This window comes from Oenanthe melanoleuca, chromosome 1A, assembly GCF_029582105.1.
Source record: "Oenanthe melanoleuca isolate GR-GAL-2019-014 chromosome 1A, OMel1.0, whole genome shotgun sequence".
Classification (NCBI taxonomy): Eukaryota; Metazoa; Chordata; class Aves; order Passeriformes; family Muscicapidae; genus Oenanthe; species Oenanthe melanoleuca.
In genome coordinates, this window is record NC_079334.1 from 62,932,371 (window position 1) to 62,952,486 (window position 20,116).

At 41.7% G+C, this 20,116-nt stretch overlaps 1 protein-coding gene across 3 annotated transcripts in view; it reads left to right on the forward strand.

Annotated features, from left to right (window-relative positions):
• Nucleotides 1-15,420, forward strand: part of FAM107B (family with sequence similarity 107 member B) — a 58,476-nt gene extending 43,056 nt beyond the window's left edge. For all 3 annotated transcript variants that reach the window (XM_056481892.1, XM_056481890.1, XM_056481891.1), the window contains 3 exons: nt 5,988-6,171; nt 10,179-10,332; nt 12,306-15,420. In XM_056481892.1, the coding sequence (XP_056337867.1) occupies nt 6,044-6,171; nt 10,179-10,332; nt 12,306-12,422 (399 nt within the window). In that variant the 5' untranslated portion in view covers nt 5,988-6,043 and the 3' untranslated portion in view covers nt 12,423-15,420. The remainder of the gene's footprint in view (nt 1-5,987; nt 6,172-10,178; nt 10,333-12,305) is intronic.
• The last annotated feature ends 4,696 nt before the right edge of the window (nt 15,421-20,116 follow it).

The window sequence follows — 20,116 nt, forward strand, 5'->3', positions numbered from 1 at the left end:
CAGGAGCCAGCAAGCTCTGCTTCTTTCCACATCCTTGACATTACTGAGATGGCTTTGGGCTGCCCTAATCAAGTGAGCCCTTATTCCTGAGAGAATTCCATGTGGTCTGTCAGTCTTTTGGCAGCCGTGGAACTAATGAAACCATGATACCTGCCTGGTGTCAGGGGGTGCTGTGAATTAAACTGTCCTGGCATGGGATGGACAGAACTTTGTCAGCCTTGGGATGGGATGTGAGAGTTTGGTAGTTTTTAAGAAGCTCTTCTCCTTTATGTGTGGAGCTGTAAACAAAAGCCAGATGCCTGCAAAGGGTTTAAAAGGTCCATGATATTAATTTTGAAGAACAGTAACGTAGAAATGACCTGATAGCATGATAGTACTCAGTGGGCAATCCCAGGTACATGCTGCCCTGAAGATGTTTGATTTTGAGGCAGCTGAAGACACTGCTCTTCAGACTGAGAAGCAAATCTCTTGTCACTGTGAAGTGGCAGCCTGTTTGAACAAAGAATGAGGGGCTGGAGGAATTGCAGCCACCAGACCTCTCTGGTCCTCCCCTCTCCCTCCACTGGCAGTCTAGCTGTGTTTTGCTATGGCCCAAACTCCATCCTCCCTTTCAGCCACAAAAGACAGTGAGAGTCAAATTCCTTTGTTGGTGTCTGGCTCGAGCATCTTGGCTGGGAAGAGTATTTTGTATTCTGTTTTCAGGAACTCTTACTTTGAATTAAAGGGTGAACTGTGGGAAGTTATTAATGATATCTATAATCAAGAATTAATCAAGTAAATCTTTCTAGTCGAGTGCCTCTTGCTTCCCTGAGAGCATACAGATAAAGATGATAGCAGTGTGAGCTTTCATGTGCAAACAGTGCTGAGGTGGTGCCTGCAAAGCACACTCTGAATTTAAGTAGCTCCATTGCTTTCTACCCAAGCTGGCTGATGTGAAGTGTTGCTTGGTCGTGTAACATCTGAGCTGGGACATGCCAAAGAATTTTTATTTCAATTCCTCTTGAAATTGGAAGGGGGAGAGTAAAACTTTTTTTTATTTTTTTTTTCACAAAGAATGCCTTTGGGTTACTTGTAGCAAACTGCAAGTCTGCATAGTAGTTTAAAAAGCTAAAAATGTAAATCTTAAAACAAAGTGTTTGCTGGTTTCCAGTACAGCTCAGAACAGATGTTGAAACTTTTTTGAGTATAAAATCTTCAGGAGGCGTTCAGTGCTTGAGCTAGTGCTCCTGTGGAAGATATTAGTTCAAGAATTTATTAAGGTAAAAAGGAAATCATGTGAATTTAGTCTAAATGTAAGTTTTGGATCTAGTATAGTCTATTATTTTCATGTCCATTGGTATTTTTAGGCATTTATTTATCTGCTTTTTAAGGGGCCTCAACTCTACCTCTGCTTTCACAGCTGGAAATAATTGTGGGAATCATTTGAAGGGTGAAAATGCCATATATATGTGTAATAATATAAATATATGGTGTCTCACAGGAATTTTTATATTCAAATTCCATATGTAGAGGGTGATTTCTGGTATGAAGAACATTAGATAGAAAATAAATGCAATTCCCTGAATGCATATAAGCATGGGAGGGTTTGGTTAGGGTTATTTTTTTGTGAATTTCTCTCTCCTGTGGAAGCCGTTGGAGCCCTGTTGTAGCAAAAACTCTGGCAGCTGCTGAATCCTTATCTGGTATTGTTAAGATATCTATTAAAAACACTGCCTGTAGTTCTCTTGTACATGTTTCCAGTGTTGCTACCATTAAGGGACTTTTGCTGGAAAAACCCTCTGTAGATAGAATAAAAGATAAATAACACTGGAAGCAGAGGTATCTTCTGTACACATGCCCCCAAATGTAACTCATGCTTCTGGCATGCTCTGGTTTGGTTGCATCTCTTCAGCAGGGCCAATTTTTGAAGGGTCTTTTCTGTTTTCCCTGAATTTACTTGCACTCCAAGGAAATTAAATGAGAGATTTGCAAATATGTGACTGTTTGGTCTTGGCTCTTCAAGGCTGAGATGCTTCCTGATTGCTCCAAGAGCATCTTCTTTGTCTGGAAACATTAAACTTCTGTCTGGGAGGATACTTGAAGTAATTTTTCTAGAGAGGCATTTTGTTTGTCTAGTGGGATGTTGAAATTGCTTTGTAGGAGTTAAAGTTCCTCTTCTATGCAGGATTCCCAGTTTATTTTTTCTCTCTGGATGAAAATCCACACACACCGAAGAAGCTGTGGACAAAGACTGTGCGAGTTCCTCAGGCACGACAAGGTAGATAAATGCTTTTGTGCTGCTTGTGCAGCAACAGCTAATTCAGCAAATGCACTGGGAAAGCACCTGCCAAATTAGTGGGTGTATTAAACTTGAGCCAAGTTCAGCTGAAGCATCCCCTGAATCCAAATCTCCTTTATTTGGAGGAAGGTGGCGAGGAAAAACAGCAGTGGATTGTGATTCTCAGTCATGTAACAGCAGATGGTTAAAAGGAGCCTCTCGGATGCTCTTCAGGCAGCATATTCCTGCTAAGTGATTATTTGGATTATTAATGTCCCACTGTAGCACCTAGTGATGATCTGAAGGCAGCTTTATGGGCTGTGACTTTTGTGGTGATGAGCACTAGAGACTCACAGAATTAATAACGTTTTAATTGTTATTGCTTGAACATTGATTAAACTTGTTTAAGGACTTTTAAGGGATTCTGTCATTGAGCTTGACTGGTTTAATGGTGCCTGAACCTCAGAATGAAACTCTGGGGATAAAGTGCTCTGTTCCTGTCTGCCCTTGGTGTGGTGAATCCTTTGTGCCTCAGTTTCCTTTTTATGTGACACTTGCCTGTGCTTTTGTAAATGTTAGCTTTGACAGGGTGTGGGTAGAGATCATATCTTAATCTTATCTTTATTGTATTGTTTGCAGTGACTTACATTACACAGTGACTGTGCAGGACTTTGTTGGTGGCCACCAGCCAGGCTGAGGTTTGCAGAGAGTGTGAGAGAATTCACTGGGTGGAAACTGGATGCCCCATGTTGCTGGCTCTGTTTGGAAATCCTAGTCAAAGTCATTTGCAGCTTAATCACACATGGAAAGACTCTTCCCAGGGGAGTTTTTATTCATTCATGTTTGCTGCTAGTAGAGTTATGTTACAGTAGGAAACCACGATTCCTGACCTCTGAGTTGAATACATGTTTTAAAAATAGTGATGGGACAGAAGAAAGAAGAATAAATAGACTTCACTTTAAGGGCTTGCTCAAACCAAATCGATGTGCTGGAAAATACTGCATCACACTTTGAGAAATGATTGAATCAAATTGTTTTTCAGGGGCTTGTGTCAAGAAAATTGTACATTGTTTATGGCAGTTGTAGAGTAATTCTGCCTTTTTCATCTCCACCTTAGCAAACAAGAATTATCTTGAAGAAGCAGCAGGTTATTTTTGGATTTACTTTAACAGAGAGCCATTAATAAATGGCTTCTGGAAGACTCACAGACCCATCAGTGCAACAGAACTGATAGAGGAGTAAAGCAAAACAAATATTTACAGAGAAGGTTTATTTTGGGTGGAGGTTGGATTTGTAATATTTGAGTTATTTTAGTTGTAATAAACCTGATGTGAACACTGAAGAAGGATTAAGTGTTATGTCCTTGTGTAAGAAAAGAACTGCAGCTGGTTTATTCACTGTCTGTGCTAAAGAGAATAGACCTCTACAAATGTTAATTAACAGCACGGTGCTGTGTGGTGTGTGTTGAGGGTTTTTTGGGGGTTGTTCTTGGTTTTCGTTTGGCGTGCTGTGGAGCAGTGAGGGGTCTGAGATGTGAGTTTGGCCAAGGGCCCCCAAGATGGGCTGTGGTGGAGGGTGAGGGACCTGGGCTGGCTCAGCCCAGAGCATAGATTTGGTGGGATCAAACAGCAGCCCCCGTGCCTGGGAGGTGCTTTCCAAGGAGATTGACCCAGACTCTTCACCAGAGTGGCAGCAGGCTAGAGCTGGAGCAAGAGGTTCATGTAGGTGTAAGGAGGAACAACAGTGAAGAAAGGTGAGAGGGGCAATCCAAAAAGGTTGTGCAGCCTTGGGGAGTTACAGAGTCTTACTGGGAAATGTCCTGAGCAACCTGCTCTGATCTCATAGCTGTTCCTGCTCTCAGGAGGAGGTTGAATTAGAATTCTTCCAAGCTTCTTCTGACCTGTTTTCCAGTGATTCCCCTATATTTGGCATATGTGGTGATAGCTGGTTGCTTGATTGAAGCAAGGACTCTGAAGGGGTGACAGAAGTGTTCTTACTGCATGATCAGTGTCAGGAAGAGGTTTATGCCATGTACAGTAATACATTTCCACAGTTTTGAACTGTGGGCAATTTTAATAGTAGTTTCAGAGGTCCCTGTCAAACCTGACACCCCCACAGAATTCAAAAATTCTTCATGTGAACTTGCCTTGAAGAACTCATGAAAGAGCCACCCTGAGAGCAGCTCACACTGGTGAGCTGTTTCTCATTGAAGTTTCTCCACAGAATTTTGCTGTGTGAGATGCAGCACCCGTAAAACACAGTTTACATCATCCATCCTAAACAAGTTGAAAAACCTTTGCCACATTTGGACACATTTAAATCCAGAGTATCCTCCTTGCATCTGCTGAAAACTTCCATGTTGTTTTGCTTCCTCACCTGTAAGCAGCTGCACCTGGTTGATGGTTGTACTGTTCAGTTTTAATCTACTGAAGAATTAAGTGAAAATCTTTCTGCTGTATCAAGTGGATTTGATCAGACCTGAGTGTCCTACTGAATGAGAGTCCTACTGGAAGAAAGTAGTTCAGGGATTAAACTGCAGCTGAACATAGGGTTTGTAGTCCATGGGGTGAGAAAGGGAGGGAAGGGCTGGTAACAGTGGGATCTGAATTAAAGCACATATTCAGCTTTTACTGGAAACAGCACAGCAAATCCCAGTGATTCTCTAATTTATCTCATAGCCCCATGAGTACAGTGTGCAGCATTCAGCTGTTCTGCCAGTCAGGAGAATGGAAGCCTCTCGCCTTTTCTTTCATGTCCCATTGATTCATCTCTGTAAACCCACATGCTGTGAGATTGTTTTTCAGGGTCTGTTTGAGGGGCCAACATTTCATCAAACTGACAACTGCAAATTTTGCGTACAGATTTTCACAAAAGTGAAGAGACAGAATTTCCCTGAATGTACTTTGTTTTGTGTTCTGGTCATCTTGTGAGTGGTGCTTTTTAATGGAAAGGGGTATGAATGGTCACATATGAATTATTTGAAAAACATTGTTTACTTGTCAGCTGTTGATTCAAAATGTTGTGATTTGATATGTAGAGTTTTCTGTAGCAGGATAGGACAGTGCCATGTTTCCAAATTAAATAAATCATGAATTCATTGCCTTCAGGTCTGGATTTCTGTAGGTATTCACTGGGTAGAATATAGCCTTTAAGGAACAACCTCACCTAACTTTTTTCTCCTCTACTTTTCCACTCAGAAATCAGTCCCCCATCACAATTGCAGATCTGGCAATTTCCACGTGGAAGCTTTTGCTTGATACAGTTCAGGGCTTGCTTATCCACAGAGGTGTTTTCCCCACAGCTGACATGCCACTGACAGCACAAAATGAGACTGTTTTTGGTACACATTAGCAGTTTTTAATATAGTCAGTATTTAAAATGTCTTTAGGGTCTCAGTACCACTGATCTAAAAATGTTTCATCTGAATAGGCTTGTTAAAATCAATAAGGGTCTTCACACACTTTAAATTATTTGTCAAGTTCTTCTCAAAATGGAGGAAACTCTTGGCTCCCAGGCACTGGATGAAGGCTGTTGGAGATGCCATTGTTGAAAAATTGCTACTATTTAAAAAATGCTACTGATGTTTGCTCTGAGAGCTTTTACTTTCTACAGACAAAACTAATCCAGCAAAAGCATGACTGTTGCCAATGTAATATGCTGCCTTTGTGGTTTAGGACATCTTTAAAAGGCCTTTCAGTGTAGATTCACTACAGTTTTTCCTGTTTTACAGATACTGTGAACAAGGACACTGAACCCAAAGATCCATTTCCCATTCCAAGAAAGATTATGGCTGAACCAGACTACATAGATGATGACAATCCTGAATTAATTAGACCTCAGAAATTAATTAATCCTGTGAAGTCATCCCGGAATCATCAAGATCTCCATAGAGAGCTGCTTATGAATCAGAAAAGGTAAGAGTCTAAAAATCACTTGTGCCATCCTCCCACCCCAAACACACAACTTGAGTTTTAGTTACATCAAAGTGACATTGTCCCCAAAACTCAGCAGGTATTGTTTTTTGATTCAGATCTTGTAAATTGAAGGACTCTGATTCTGAGCCGTGGCATTTATTTCTGTTTGAATTTCAGTGCAAAAGCTTGTCTTAGAAGGCTTCTTATTTTGTTTTTGTAAATACTCAGATGGTCAGTTTTGAGAGGAAGCAGTTCAGTTCTCCTCTATTACATTTCATATAAGTTACCTGGGCACTGTAATTTGTCCTGTATTCTTAACATTATCAAGTATTTGACAAAATTTTGCTATTAACAGCAGGATGATAAAATCTGTGGGCTTTCACCATTCCCAGTGCACTGAATTTATGAGGCCACTTTTAAATTAGAGAAATCATGTTGTTTATTTCACATGAAACTGTTCTCTACTTATTTGATCTGTCTCACAGTGCAGTGTGATAGTGTGGTGCCTGCTGTGCTGCTGCACAAGTGTTTCTTTGTATGTTTTGCAAGTGCTGCCTGCTCCTCTCTGGGATGGGATGCACAGCTGTTGCTCTGTATATTGCTTTTAGAGATGTAGACAACCATGTCTTCATTTCATCAACTTCAGAGACACAAGCACCTGGCCCAGAAATAGCTGAAGGTCTGTTAATAAATCACTTCAGCAACAGAGAAGTCATTTAGAGAACACATTAAGAAAATAGCCCTCAGACCACCTGGTGGAGGAAAAGGCACTATGTCTGTTGATGCTCCTTTGTTTCAACCAACAGAAACCAGCTATGATATCAACTGGTGATTTGGTGCATTGAAGAAACCCAAAATGGACTTTTCAAAGGCAGGGTATGGGTATCTAGAAGATAGAAGTGGAAGAACAGTATTTCAGAGTGCATTTGAGCAGACAGCTGGTGGTAGCAGTCATTCTGACTTTTTGAGACTCAGGACCTTGATAAAGAAGAGTAAAATACCATAAATTTGGCTACTCCAGCACAACTGGATTTGTCTGTTTGGCAGGAAGAGTCACATTATGGCAGTTTTTCTCTCACTTTTTTTTTTTTTTTTAAGAGAGAGAGAAACTACAATACCTTGGCATTGTAATATTTTCAGGGAAGAAGAGGTTCTTGTTATGTGTAATAGCAAAATCCTCACGAATGCTGGGCTGAGAGACTTAATTCTAAATGGATTGCATATACAATATAGCATTTCTTTAGTGATGAAGAAGGAGGGATATTTCACAGAATGACAACTGAATTGGAAGAAATTGGCCTAAATAGGTGTTTGTCCTATTTTTTGTTAATGGGATTAAACATCAAAGTCAGTTCCTGGCACCAATAAGTTTATAGTCATTGAAAGAAAAATAGTTGAAGTTTCCTGATGATCTTAATCTGGAGGATGTGGAGGCTGCAATAAATTAAGACTTTTTTTTCTTCCAAGTTTATGAAAGCATACAGCACTTTAAATAGTGTGGAGTTCTTTTCTTCTAGGAAAATATCCTATTACACAGTGAAGTTGTGCAGACCTCAATACCCTGTCTTCTCTTATTTTAATTTTGATTAGCTTCAGCTGATAATTTTAGATTCTTATTTATTGGTGCAGAAATAAATACTTTGAGGATTTTCACCAGCAGAAAAATTGGTATCTTTTAGAGGAGGGTTAGTTTTCTGTGCTTTTGTCACTGTACTAGCTCTGATAGGAGGCTTTTCAGTAATGTAGATATGAGGTTCTGTTCTGCTTTGTTACAGCAGACTGTCAAATGTGTGGAAGACTTTCAGTGTTTTTATAGAAACCTGCTTAACATGCTGCTTATTTTGTTGCAAAGATTCAGTGTATACATCAGCAGCTTCACTTTTTGGTCCCATCAGCTCTGCACAGCCAGAAATGGATGTTGGAAGGTACTAGCTAGTTCTGCTCCAGTCGTTCTCCATGCCCACTGTGAGCAGTGTCTGTCATGTCTAGAACTGGTATAGTTATTTACTTGCAGAGAGAGTAGTGGTTTTGGGGAGGAAAAAAAGAAGAAAACAAACCAAAACATTCAGGTGGTGCTACCTGGTCATTTAAATTGTTTTTACTTATTAGGAGTCAATCTCAGCTCTGCAGAATATTGGTACTGTCCCTTCCAGAGGTTTTAACCCTATCAGCTCTCACTTGTGTTGTAGCACACTTTGCTTATCAAAGCCTTAATGATTTGTAATTTAAACAGAACAGGCACCAGAAGGTGACACAAGACCCCAGTTAATCCAGTATCCACCAGTTTGTTGCTTTTCCTTTTCACAAAAGAGTGGAAACAGGATTGACTTTATAGTTCTGTTACAGATCTGCCACCCCCACCTGATTGCACTGAGAGGTTGTATTGAAGTGTAGCTTCTGCAGGTTCCCTTTGTTACAGCACATTGAACCAGTCTGTGCCTCTGCTTTGTTATGGTGCAACCTCAGTGAGAAAAGCAGCAACAGTAGTGCTACTTAGCAGCTGCTCCCTGGTTTGTGGTTGTTTTGACTGCTGATTGCTGATTCCACTGACTCTGCTCTCACCAATCCAGTAGTAGTAGTAGTAGTAGTAAAAAAAATGATTCCAGCTTTTCCTGCCTGACTTCAGCTTTATGTGCTAAAATGTAATTAAAATAGCATGAAACATAAAATATAAACATAGTCTTGTAGTTTCTGTTGCACTCAGGCTATGAGATCTATTATGAGAAATAGGGAACAGCATTTGGTGTTGCTAAATATTTGATTTTGCTGTAAGGATATGTACAGGGGTAGAGTGTTGCATAATATATGGAGTCATTCCTAGATGCTACCATAAAATGGCATTTTAATGTTTTATTGGACATGCTGTCACATATGCATATTAATGAATAATTAGGCAACCACAGATGTATAGCAACTAGGAAGGGTAAAAATACGCTTTCTGAAAGCTTATTGAGATTATTGAATTTTGTTAAAGTTGAAATAAAAAATCGTTGATGTTAAACTTAATGCTGGATGCTCTCACATAATCATCTTCACAGGAAAGACAGCAATAACAAAGACAAATTTCAGATCTCTCTGCTTTGCTTTAAGTGATACTAATGCCTGAATAACAGGGAGAGCTTTGAATCTTGTAACAAATTTTGAAAGCATCATAGCATTACAGAGATAAAAGGAATAGCTGAAGTCACGAAAATAAGTAGGAATGAGTATCCATGTGTGTGCCTGTATAAATAACATCATGCATCTTCCCAAGGAGTGAGCTTTCTCATTCCAGAGTAGCTGGCTTGGAAAGCAATTTGTGCTGAACAGGCTCAAAACATTCAGTTCATGCAGCACCTAAAGGCTTGTCTGAGGGAGAATCCCCCAGGCTTTGTCTGGTCTCCAAGGTGATAGCAACTTTTTTATTCTGGATTTTTGTTGTCTTAGGCTCTTTGTGATGTTTAGTATAGCCTGGGAGCTCTCACTGGAAATAGTTTCACAGCGAGGCATAGGTAAAGCTGTCACATTTTGAAGGAAAGGAGAGAATCCATGGTTTCCAGGAGCAGTGTAGCAGACCACTTTTTAGTTTTGTCCATGCAGACTTCTAAGGGCAAAGTAGACTATCTGAATGCAGTCCTTCTGAGTTATCAAGCACCAAGCAAATTATTCTTGCCCAGAATTTTTTCTAGCTCTGATAGTGTCTTGATCTGTGATGGTTTTTTCAGTCCATTCTTTCGGAATCAAAATAATACAGTGAAGGCTAGAGATGAAAGTTAATGAAGTATAGAGGAGAAATACTAGCATGCACATTAAAGGGAAATATCTTTAGTGATTATATGGCTTAAATCTAGCTTAGGGTACTGGTTAGAAATCAGGGAAATATCTGCATGTTTTTTTCCTTTTAATTTATATCCCAATGCATCTAAATAGGCAGCTACTTGGTTTTAGTAAAGCTGCCTGCAATTCTATGTGAATTCATGCTAATTAAAAATTATCTCTTTTTTTCTCTCCCACCATGTAATTTGAAGGGGTCTTGCACCTCAGAACAAACCAGAGCTACAGAAGGTGATGGAGAAAAGGAAACGAGATCAAGTTATTAAACAGCAAAAAGAAGAGGAGGCACAAAAGAAGAAGTCAGACCTGGAAATAGAGCTACTGAAACGGCAGCAGAAACTGGAGCAGGTAAGATGAGGAGTAACAGACATTTGCACATCTGCATCTGAGCTACTCACCTGAGGATCCCTTTGTAGACAGAAAAGAAGCAGCAGCCAATTTTTGGCATATTTTCCCTAGTTAAATTCAGATATCCGTTAGGATAAGTCAAATCACTCTCTTTAATTACCAGCTGTCACTTACTGTATAGGAGCTGTTTATGGGGTCTGCCTTTGGTCATATGAATCCTGCACCAGCCATCAGGAATGTGTGTGGAGCACTGATGATATTTAACCATTGAAACTGTGGTGATGTAGTCATTTATTTGTAGTCTGTGTTCCACTAAAAATGGCTGTTAGGCTGTAGTACATCAAAATTACATTTAATGAGTTAAAATCAATTGATTCTCCTTGGTTATGTAAGAAACTAGATAATATTTAAAAGATCTTTTGTAGTCTTAAAAATGTGTGAGCTCATTGGTATTTTCAAGTGAAAGAAAAATCCTCAGACCCTGTGCATGGAGATGATGTGGAGTTGGAGTTCCTCGTGGTGAAGCTTTTTGCCAGGCACAGGGCCAGCCAAATGTCTCAGTGCCTCTGGAAGCACTTCATATAACTGAGAGGAAGTATCTCTACAGTGAAACAGCTCATCAGAGAAGTCACTGTGCATCAAGCAATGAATTTATTTTAAAATAAATGAATGCTATAAATAAATGCTTTAAAACAGAACCTCCTGTGTTTCTCAAAAGAAATCAATTAAGCCAAATAATTAATGTAATCCAATCATTATAGGTTTTAGAGTTTTATTATAGTTGGATATTTTTTTTGTTTTAATTAGATTTAGAAATATTTTTGGAGAAAGCTATTATAGTTTTGAGTGTATCATCCTGTCATTTCTCTTATCTCTCTTAAGGGCCCAGCTTTGAATGGTTCAGCTTGTGGGAAGATTTGATTTGAAACTGAGCCATCCAATAATACAGATTAGAAAATTCTGTTAGAAGAGGAAAAGTCTGCCCATTGCAAACAGTGCTGTGACTTTGTAAACATCATAGGAATGGCATTAATTGACAACATGACTCATGGAGGGACATTGTTGTGATTTATAGAAACAAGGCATGTCCCTTGTCGGTGAACAAGAGACAAAGGAGAGATTATTTAGGTGAGCTGTGCGTGGTCCCCATTAATCAGGGAGACCATGTTCTGTTACAAAGGAAAAGGAAAAAAAAAAGCTCCTTTCAGACCTTTTGTTAGTTTTCTAAAGGTTTATTTTCTCCCTTTCTGCCAACTCATCTGCCTTCCCTAAGGATCACTAAGCAATCCATATTCTGTGCCATGTGTGAGCCTGTGCTGGATGAACACTACTTACATAGCCTTGCCACACAGAGCATTTCCATTCCTCATATGGAAATTTCAAGTGTCTGCATGGGCAGAAGCTCCAACTTGGTTAAAAAAGTCAGTGAATGGGCTCTCAAAAATGAATGGCTAAGGGCCAACGAAGGTTTTTGGGTTTTTTATTGGTTTTTGTGATAGGCAAACCAGATACTCTTAAAGAGGCTCAAGTTAGATACAGAACTTTATGCCTAAACATTCAGAAATCAGTTTTGCAAGTGTGCTCAGTAGTAGCTGTTCACGTGTTCTCCCACAAGGCACATTCTTCTTTATTCTGTTGTAAAAGCCAGAGAATTACTGTTGTTTCTTTAATGAAGATGTCCAAGAATTTCCTAAAAATGCTTCATCTTGTTCTTGTTCTGGGCTTGCAAAGTTTTTGTCTGTCTGGCAAAGGTGGACATCTGGAACAAGCTAGAGCCAAGGATTTGAAAAGATTTATTGTTTATAAGAACAGATACTCCCAAAGAAAGGCAATTTTATCTTTTCCATGAGACAAAGAAAGGAAGCAATTTAAAGAGTTTGGCATGGCCAGTTACTGAAACCTTTAGTTTTTTGTCTTGTATTTCAGTGATGTGTTTTCTATACTTTTTTTTTAACATGTGATTCCTTTTTAAGCTGGAACTGGAGAAGCAGAAGATACAGGAAGAGCAGGAAAATGCGCCTGAATTTGTCAAAGTCAAGGGCAACTTGAGGAGGACGGTCCAGGAAGCAACAGAAGCACCAGACTCCTAGAGCCAGCGCCTGCTTAGACTCCCAGCTTTCCTGCAGAGAGAGGCTTTTGCAAGTTGTCTCACATTTGCCCCTCAGGAGGGAAAATAACAGCTGACACTTACTGAAGATGAGATTTTGAATTCCTGGGCCGTGTGGATTAAAAAGACAGTATCGTAAGCAGATCGACTTGCCAAATACAGTCCTGAGATCGATGGATAAGGAGTGTCTTGTCAGTTCAGTGTCATGGACCAGGCTGACGTGCTTTCTCAGAGATTTTAACCAGGGATACTAGAGAAACTCCTTCAGTGTTGCACTGCTTTAACTCTTGTGATCCTCGTTTAGTGGAGATACACAGATTATATTTTGCTTTAAAACAGAACAAAAATCCTCCTGTGGTATCAAGCTTTGCTGCGCAGGTAGATTTCCTCCATCTAGACCTACAGCTTGTGTATATCCCACAATAATTTGTGTTTAGTTGGAATTTTTACTAAATCTAGGAGGATATGAGATGTGTTGATTACTGCTGCCCATCCCCAGTAGGATAGGTAGGTGTGGGCAAGATGAGAATGCTTAAAATTCACCAGCAGTGAAAAGTTAAGCAGCCTTAAAGCCCATTTTTTGCTGTTTTACATGTAGAATTTGGGCTATGAAAGAGCAAAAATCTGACGATCCTTTCACAGGGAGACTCCAGAGGCTGATTAATCTCTCTCTGTAAACTTACACTGTTGAGTACAGGCCTGTGAAGTGCTACTTGTGAATTTACCTCTCAAAGCAAAATGATCTGTCTTCTACTTTCCATATTTTGAAATCCTGCTTACTTTGGTGTTGTGGCCTTTCTCCTCCAAGGATATGCTGAACAGAGTACAGTGTTAACACATCACTTGGTAGGGTTTGAACTCATTTGCTGGAACTGATCTGCCATCAGTTCCTACTCTTTGCTTGCCGACGCTTGTTGCAGTTTCAGCAGTAGAGCAGTGTTTAAACCAGGCCAAACCAGTTACTAGAATCTACTGAAATGGAATTTTTTCCCTAAAATGAGGCATAAAAAGAAATTAATTTTATCCCATCCTTCCTTCAGCCTCAAGAAAGAAGGGAAGTGTGTTACCACTGAGACTTTGGGTCCAATTCTGTCATCTTCTGCCTTTCCACAGGTTGCCCCTGTGACTTGCCATTACATAAAATATTGCTCAGCTTGCACAGGGGTGACAGAATTTAATCCTTCATGCTTATGACTACTAGTTATCCAGGAAAGCCTGGGATGGGGAGTGGGGAACAGATTGCTCATGTAGGATTATAGAATTGGATTCTTACCTGGTCACATTGGGTGCAGATACATCGTCACAATCTGGGGAGAAATCCTCGTCTTCCTTGGTTGGAATAGTCCTAGTTCTCACTGAAACTGTGCTCATACATACCTGCTGAGGGTCTAATCCCTAGCCTTTGCCTTAGGATGCTAAACACAATAATTTCTACTTTGTAATTACATTGGACATAACTGTTTGAGAACACTTTTTATTAATATCAGCAGTGGCATGCTTGTATTGTAAAGGTGTGGTGGAGGGTTTGTTGGTTTGGTTTTTATAGTTCCTTTTGCCTTTCCTGTAAGTATTGGACATTTTAAATACAATTTCAGATTAGCACTTGGGACAAAACACTCACAATTAGAAATGTTTCCTAGATACAGACTTTAATTTGTTAAGGCATTTTTTGTGAGGACATAATCAGATTGAGGGTAAATTGAATTGTGATAAGCATATTGCCATTGATTTAGACTTGCAGTGTGACTCACGTCTGAAAGATTAAATGTGAAGATGGTCTAACAGACTGTTCAGATTATGGATATACAGGAAGACAAAGGCCAAATGTAAGACTCTTCCATGTATTATCTCAACAAAGGAACACCCTGTGAATGCTGCAGGTTCTTCCCCCTCTCCTTCCCTTCTCCTGGCAGGAGAGGATCTTCTCTGGCAACACATCGTTCCCACACTTGCACTGATTTTGTTTCATGTTGTTGAGGCAGCGCTATGTCCGAGCCTTCCATGCCCTGCTCATGCTTCATCTTAGCTGCTCCCAGCCTACCAAACATCCTCCCTCTTGGTTTCAGCTCCACATTAACCTTCTGCTCAGTATGGAGAAGTCTAGAAGTGAGTGAGGAAACCTTCCTCTGGCTTGAGCAGACCATTTTGTTTTAGCCATTTCCTCTTGGTGATCATGGCAATCCTACCACACATGCACAGTGAAATTAAATCGGAGGCACTGGGAGTGGTGGGGGACAAAGACCCCTTTTTGGCTTCAGTGGATGGCTCTCAAGGCTAAAGGCAGTCTGCTTTCTCCCCAGGTTAGCTTGTGATTCAGGGTAGAGTTTCTCTTTCTGAAACACAGGAGGCTAGAAAACTCCTTTGTACATACAGCATGAAGTTACTTTTTGTTTTTCATTGGAATTAACTCTGTGTGAACAGAACATCAATGTGTGTGTTAGAACATCTTTGAATCCTGCTAATCCTTTAGTTTAGGAACCCCAGCCACCTTCATATCAATTTTGACAGGCAAAAGCTTGTATTTGAAGTCAGGATTGGGCAACCCTTCAACGGGTGGCCAGTCACACCACAAGTGTCCTGTGCAGCTCAAGTAAGAAACTGCTTGGCAGTGAACATAAGCAATTCCTGCTCTGCCCTTCAGCTATATGGGTTTTGAAGCAATCCAGCAAATACTTCAGTGATCTGAAAATTGCTCACCACTTTGTACTTTTTTAAACAACTCTTGCTTTTGATAGTATAGTAGTAAATTTTTTAGCATTTTTGTGGCTTTAACATTCTGTTAATATCTGCACTTGTTTGAGTGTACATATATAAATATATATAAATATAAAAAGGGAGCCTTAATGGATTTGTTTTCATAATTTAATATTTTTTGTATTTGCTCTTGTATAATTGTTTTTAACTAAAGGTATTACAAGAATGAGGGTGGAATACTTAGAACCAAAGTTATGCTTAATAAAATCTACTACATGCTTGGTGTATGTGGTGGTGTCTGTCATATCCTGCCAAAAACAAAACCTTGGGGGCTGCACTGAGATATCCAGATAGTTTAATAAAATTCTGCAGTGTGGGGGGGAAGTATCAAGATCATGATGACGCTTGGTTCCTTAAATCCCTGCATCCCTGTTTGTATGTGCAAAAGTTGACAGAAAGAGTTTGCTGTGTCTCTAAGCAGTATTATCCTTCGAATATATTTGATGCAGAAAGTTTTTAACAGGACTGTGCAGCTGTTCAGGTGATCCAAGGAGAGGCAGAGCATGAGGGAAAACTTCGATGGAAGTCAGGTAATTGTGGAAATCATTCCTTGTCAATCCTTGGAATTATCAGCATTGCAGTAGCTCCATTTCAAATGAGAGTGAGAAGAGAGTAACGAGCCTGGTCCTGGGATCAAGTCATACAATGCTCCTTTTAATTTAGCCAATGCTCCAATGTGTGGTTCTAGTAGGAAAGACTTGGGCATGAGAAAAATGGTGCAGGCAAAAACGACATGCTGGGTCAGGTCAGACAGCTCAGTGCCAAATCCTGTGTCAACAGCAGGTAGGGAAGGTAGCAGGGGATGATGGACAGGGCTGGAAGAGGTGTGTGCCATCAGTTCTGCACAAAGATCCTCAGCTCGCTCTGCTGAGCCCTGGTCAGCTGGGCAGGTGACAGTGGAGGGGGAGCTGGAGAGGAGCATGGGGGAGGAGGAGAGCAGTGAATTCAGAACAGATGTCAGGAAATCCTTTTTTCCTTCAGAAGCTGCTCAGCATGTGGGATGGGTCCTGGCAGTACTGCTGATGCAATGATGCTGGACCCACTCCAGGAGCTCTCAGATGTGGGGGAGGTAAAAAGAGAGAGCTAATAAGGGGTGAGTTTCTATGGCCTGTTGGAGATACTGCCCTGTGCTCTCCTACCCCAAGTGTAGCCAAATGTGTTTTGAATTATCCTTTGATATTTTACTCCAGCCTCAGAAAGAAAATAGTGAGAGCACGTGATCTGCTTTTGTAGCGTGTCCAGAAGAAAAGATGATCCTCCTTTTGTCTGCTTTTTTGGATTTCATTGAGCTAATAGGTTTTGCCATGTGGCATTGCAAGCATTGGTCCATTGGGGACTTTGCCTGTGCTCCTGTGGCCAGGGGCAGATGGGTTGTGTCATGCTATAGCTGTGTGGAAAGGAAGTACCTTGTGGTCCCTTAGCTGCTCCTACAGGGTCCTTCAGTAATGTCTGTAACCTAAACTGCCTGGTGGCACTTGTGGTGACCTTAAGAAAATAGCTGGAGACCAAAGAGCTTCTGCTGTGCAGTTCCATAGGATCAGAACTGCTGTTTAAAGGGAGAGGAATGGGAGGGCAAGTTGGGTTCTCAAGGCTTTGCAATAGAAAGCACAAATACTTGAGATATGGAGGAGTGGAAATACAAGATACTTTTTCCCTCCCCCTGCCCTTTAAACTGTTCATGCTGCTTGGAATCTTTTATCTGTCGGAGTAAAGGTTTGTAGAGGATGACTTTCAATGGAAGTGGCAGAAACTGTGGCCAGAGGAAGTGTTTGGTAGTGGTAAGAGCACAGATGTCCTGACTGTCACTCTAATGCTGTTGTTCCACAGCTTTTTTTTGGCACTGCTTCAGACCTAGGTGAGGGCTGCACATGGCCTGTGGTGTCTCTTGGAGGTTATCAGGGACTGCTTCTGTTCTCTGGGCTGATTTTGCTGGACCTCAAGTACATGCATTTGAGCTATTCATCCACTTTTCATTGATATCAGAGCAAAGCAATCAGCCCTGTGGTGTGTAGTTGCCTTCCTTTGTCTGTGGAGAACCCACAACACTTGACTTGGAGGGAACCTTGTCCACCTTGCAAGGATTCTGAAGCTGGGCAGTTCAAATGTCACCTCCAAACTACCTGCTCTTTTTCATGGAGTTTTGTGCCCCAGATGAGGGCACAAAAGATGAGGCAAATTTGACCCTTCATGTCTGTGTGTTCATAATGTGATGAAGAGCCTCTCTCTGCTCTGTGCTCAGCAGCTCTGGGGCTTGGAGGGGACACGTGGCCTCTGCAGGGGCTGCAGAGAAGGGACCTGCCCCAGACCAAGCACTGACCAGCAGGAGGGGAGGTGGCATCTCCACAGTGGTGTGAGGGAAGGAGGAGCATGTGAAGCACCTGAGAGGGGCCTCCAACAGCTAGAATTGCCCACTGCTGTAGCCATAGTACTTAATTATCTGAGTAATCATTTTCGGAATTAACTTCCATTATGCACCCAAGTCTAATCTCTCAGGTGGATAGCATGAGCAATTTAACACAGATTGAGGCTGGCACATGCAAACTTCAGCCTGATTAGATGGGAAGGAGAAGCATGTTTCTTTCCCCCTCTTCAGCCACTCAGAAATAAATCTTTAATAATGCAATCAAAATGCCAAGTCTACTTTATTGTGCTCAAAAATTCAAGAGCACCCAGGAAGCCTAAGCCCTTAGTGGGGTTCATTTAAGGTATGTATTGCTTGGTGTAGCAAGGCAAAGGGAGCTGCCTGTGGAGTCAGAACATGGCAACCCAGCCTATATAAAATGATCTCCCTGAAAGAGGGGTTGTGTCCATCTGGTTGTCTGTCCTTTAACTCTTCCTTTGGTAAATGAAGTCTAAAAGATTCTCTGATGAAAAGCTGATCAGGATTTTGCTTTCATCAGTAGCAGCAGAAAAATAGAGAGACCCCTTAAATTTACATTGTTAAACCTGGAACATCCATCACTGTGGTTGTGGGTCATAAGGGGTGATTTTCTCCAATGTGCAGTTTGAGCTCTTCATCCAGCTTTGTTTTGCTGCTAATCCTTTCAGAATTAAGCTCCATACAATTTCAGGGAACCACCTTTATGAGCTGAGCTCAGCAACAAAGTGGATTTGGGCCCCATACATCACAACCTCTGATTTGTTGGGGAAATTTTACTCATTTCTAGTACAGATAGAATTAACTTCTTAAATACCAGGGAGTAAATTCTCTTCAAACAGAGATCTTGCATTTTTTATCATTTTCTTGTTGCAAGGAAGTTTCTTCTACTTTATGCCAAGAACTCTATTCTCTGTGTATTAGGAAATTGTTGTGATAACTAGATAAGAGGTGAGCTGCAAACTACCTACAGGCCCCTCTGCAGTTAGACCCACTCAGTCCTGATGCTGGAAAGCAGGGGTTGCTGTCTGGGGAGGAAAAAGGAGGAACAGACAGTGAGAAGGCAAGTGCCTGACTGATGAAGATTTCCACCTTGTACCCAAGGTTAAACAGCATCTCTGAGGATGATGTTCACAGCCTGTGTCTGTGTTCACATCTAATGTACCGTGTGCCTTTTTATTTCCCCTGAAGCCTCATTGTGGTTTTGATTCTTTTCCTATTGTTTCCTTTCACCCCAAGCTCTTCCTGCCTATTCAGGCCTCCCTGCCTTTGGATTATTTCCCAGGGCTGGTTTGTAATGAAAGGCATTTAATTAGTGAAGAATCCTTGGGATGGATCCTGGAGTGGGTGTTTGAGGCTGACTGCTGCAGTGTGGAGGGAATCCCAGCCTGAGCCCCTGGTTTGTGGGGAGTGGGGATGGGAAACACTGGGTATGCAGGGGCCAAGAGCAGATGGGAATAAAAATTCTGAGTGGCTGGCTGATAGAGCATAAATGAGAAACCAACATAGATACCTTAGAGCTTTTATCACAGAGCCTTACTTATAAAGGACCGTGATGAGAAAAACCCAATGGGGGTGAAAAGGAGAGTGGCAAAAGTTTGTTCCTTGATTCCTTCTCTACTGCCCCTGACCTTGTAAGACCCCACCTGGAATGTTGCATCCAGTGCTGGGGTCCCCAGCACGAGGAGGACATGGAGTTGCAATGGGTGCAGAGAAGACCACAAAGATTATCAGAGAACAGGAACATTCTCTCAGGAAGACAAGCTGAGAAAGCTGGTTTTGTTCAGCCTGGAGAAGAGAAGGCTCTGAGGAAACCTCATTGTGGCCTTCCAGTACCTAAAGGGGTCTTACAAAATTGAGAGGGAACAACTTTTTATGTGGGCAGATAGTCACAGGACACGGGGGAATGGTTTGAAACTAAGAGGAGAGATTTAGGTTAGATGTTAGGAAGAAGTTCTTCACTCAGAGGGTGGTGAGTCACTAGCACAGGCTGCCCAGAGGAGCTGTGGGTGCCCCATCCCTGGAAGCGTTCAAGGCCAGGCTGGATGGAGCCCTGAGCAGCCTGGGCTAGTGGGTGACATCCTGCCCGTGGCAGGGGGCTGGAACCAGGTGATCATTCAATTCCCTTCCAACCCAGGCCATTCTGTGATTAGCAAGAAGCCTAAAATACACAGAAGCAATTCGCGGGCAGACTCCGGCTGCCCTCCGTAAAGCCGTGAGAGCCTGTTCGAGGGATTTGCCGAGCAGGCGGTTCCTCCCCTGCTCCGCAGCCCCGCTCATCTCCCACCGCCTGCTGCCCTCTCCCGGGCTGATCCCGGGCTTGCCTCTCCTTCCCCCCGAGCTTTCCTCTGCGAGCACCGCGCCGCTGAGCTGTCCGGACCGAATGGCTGGTGCTTTCTTGGGGAAATGCCTTATTATTTCGTGTTTTTTTCCGCTAAGACATCGGTGATTCACCGATGATTGATTGTGTTTCAGGAGCTCGGTAGCTCAGGGCTGGATTCACAAAGGGGTGTTTGGTGTCCTGTGTTAAAGTCCAGCGGTTCACC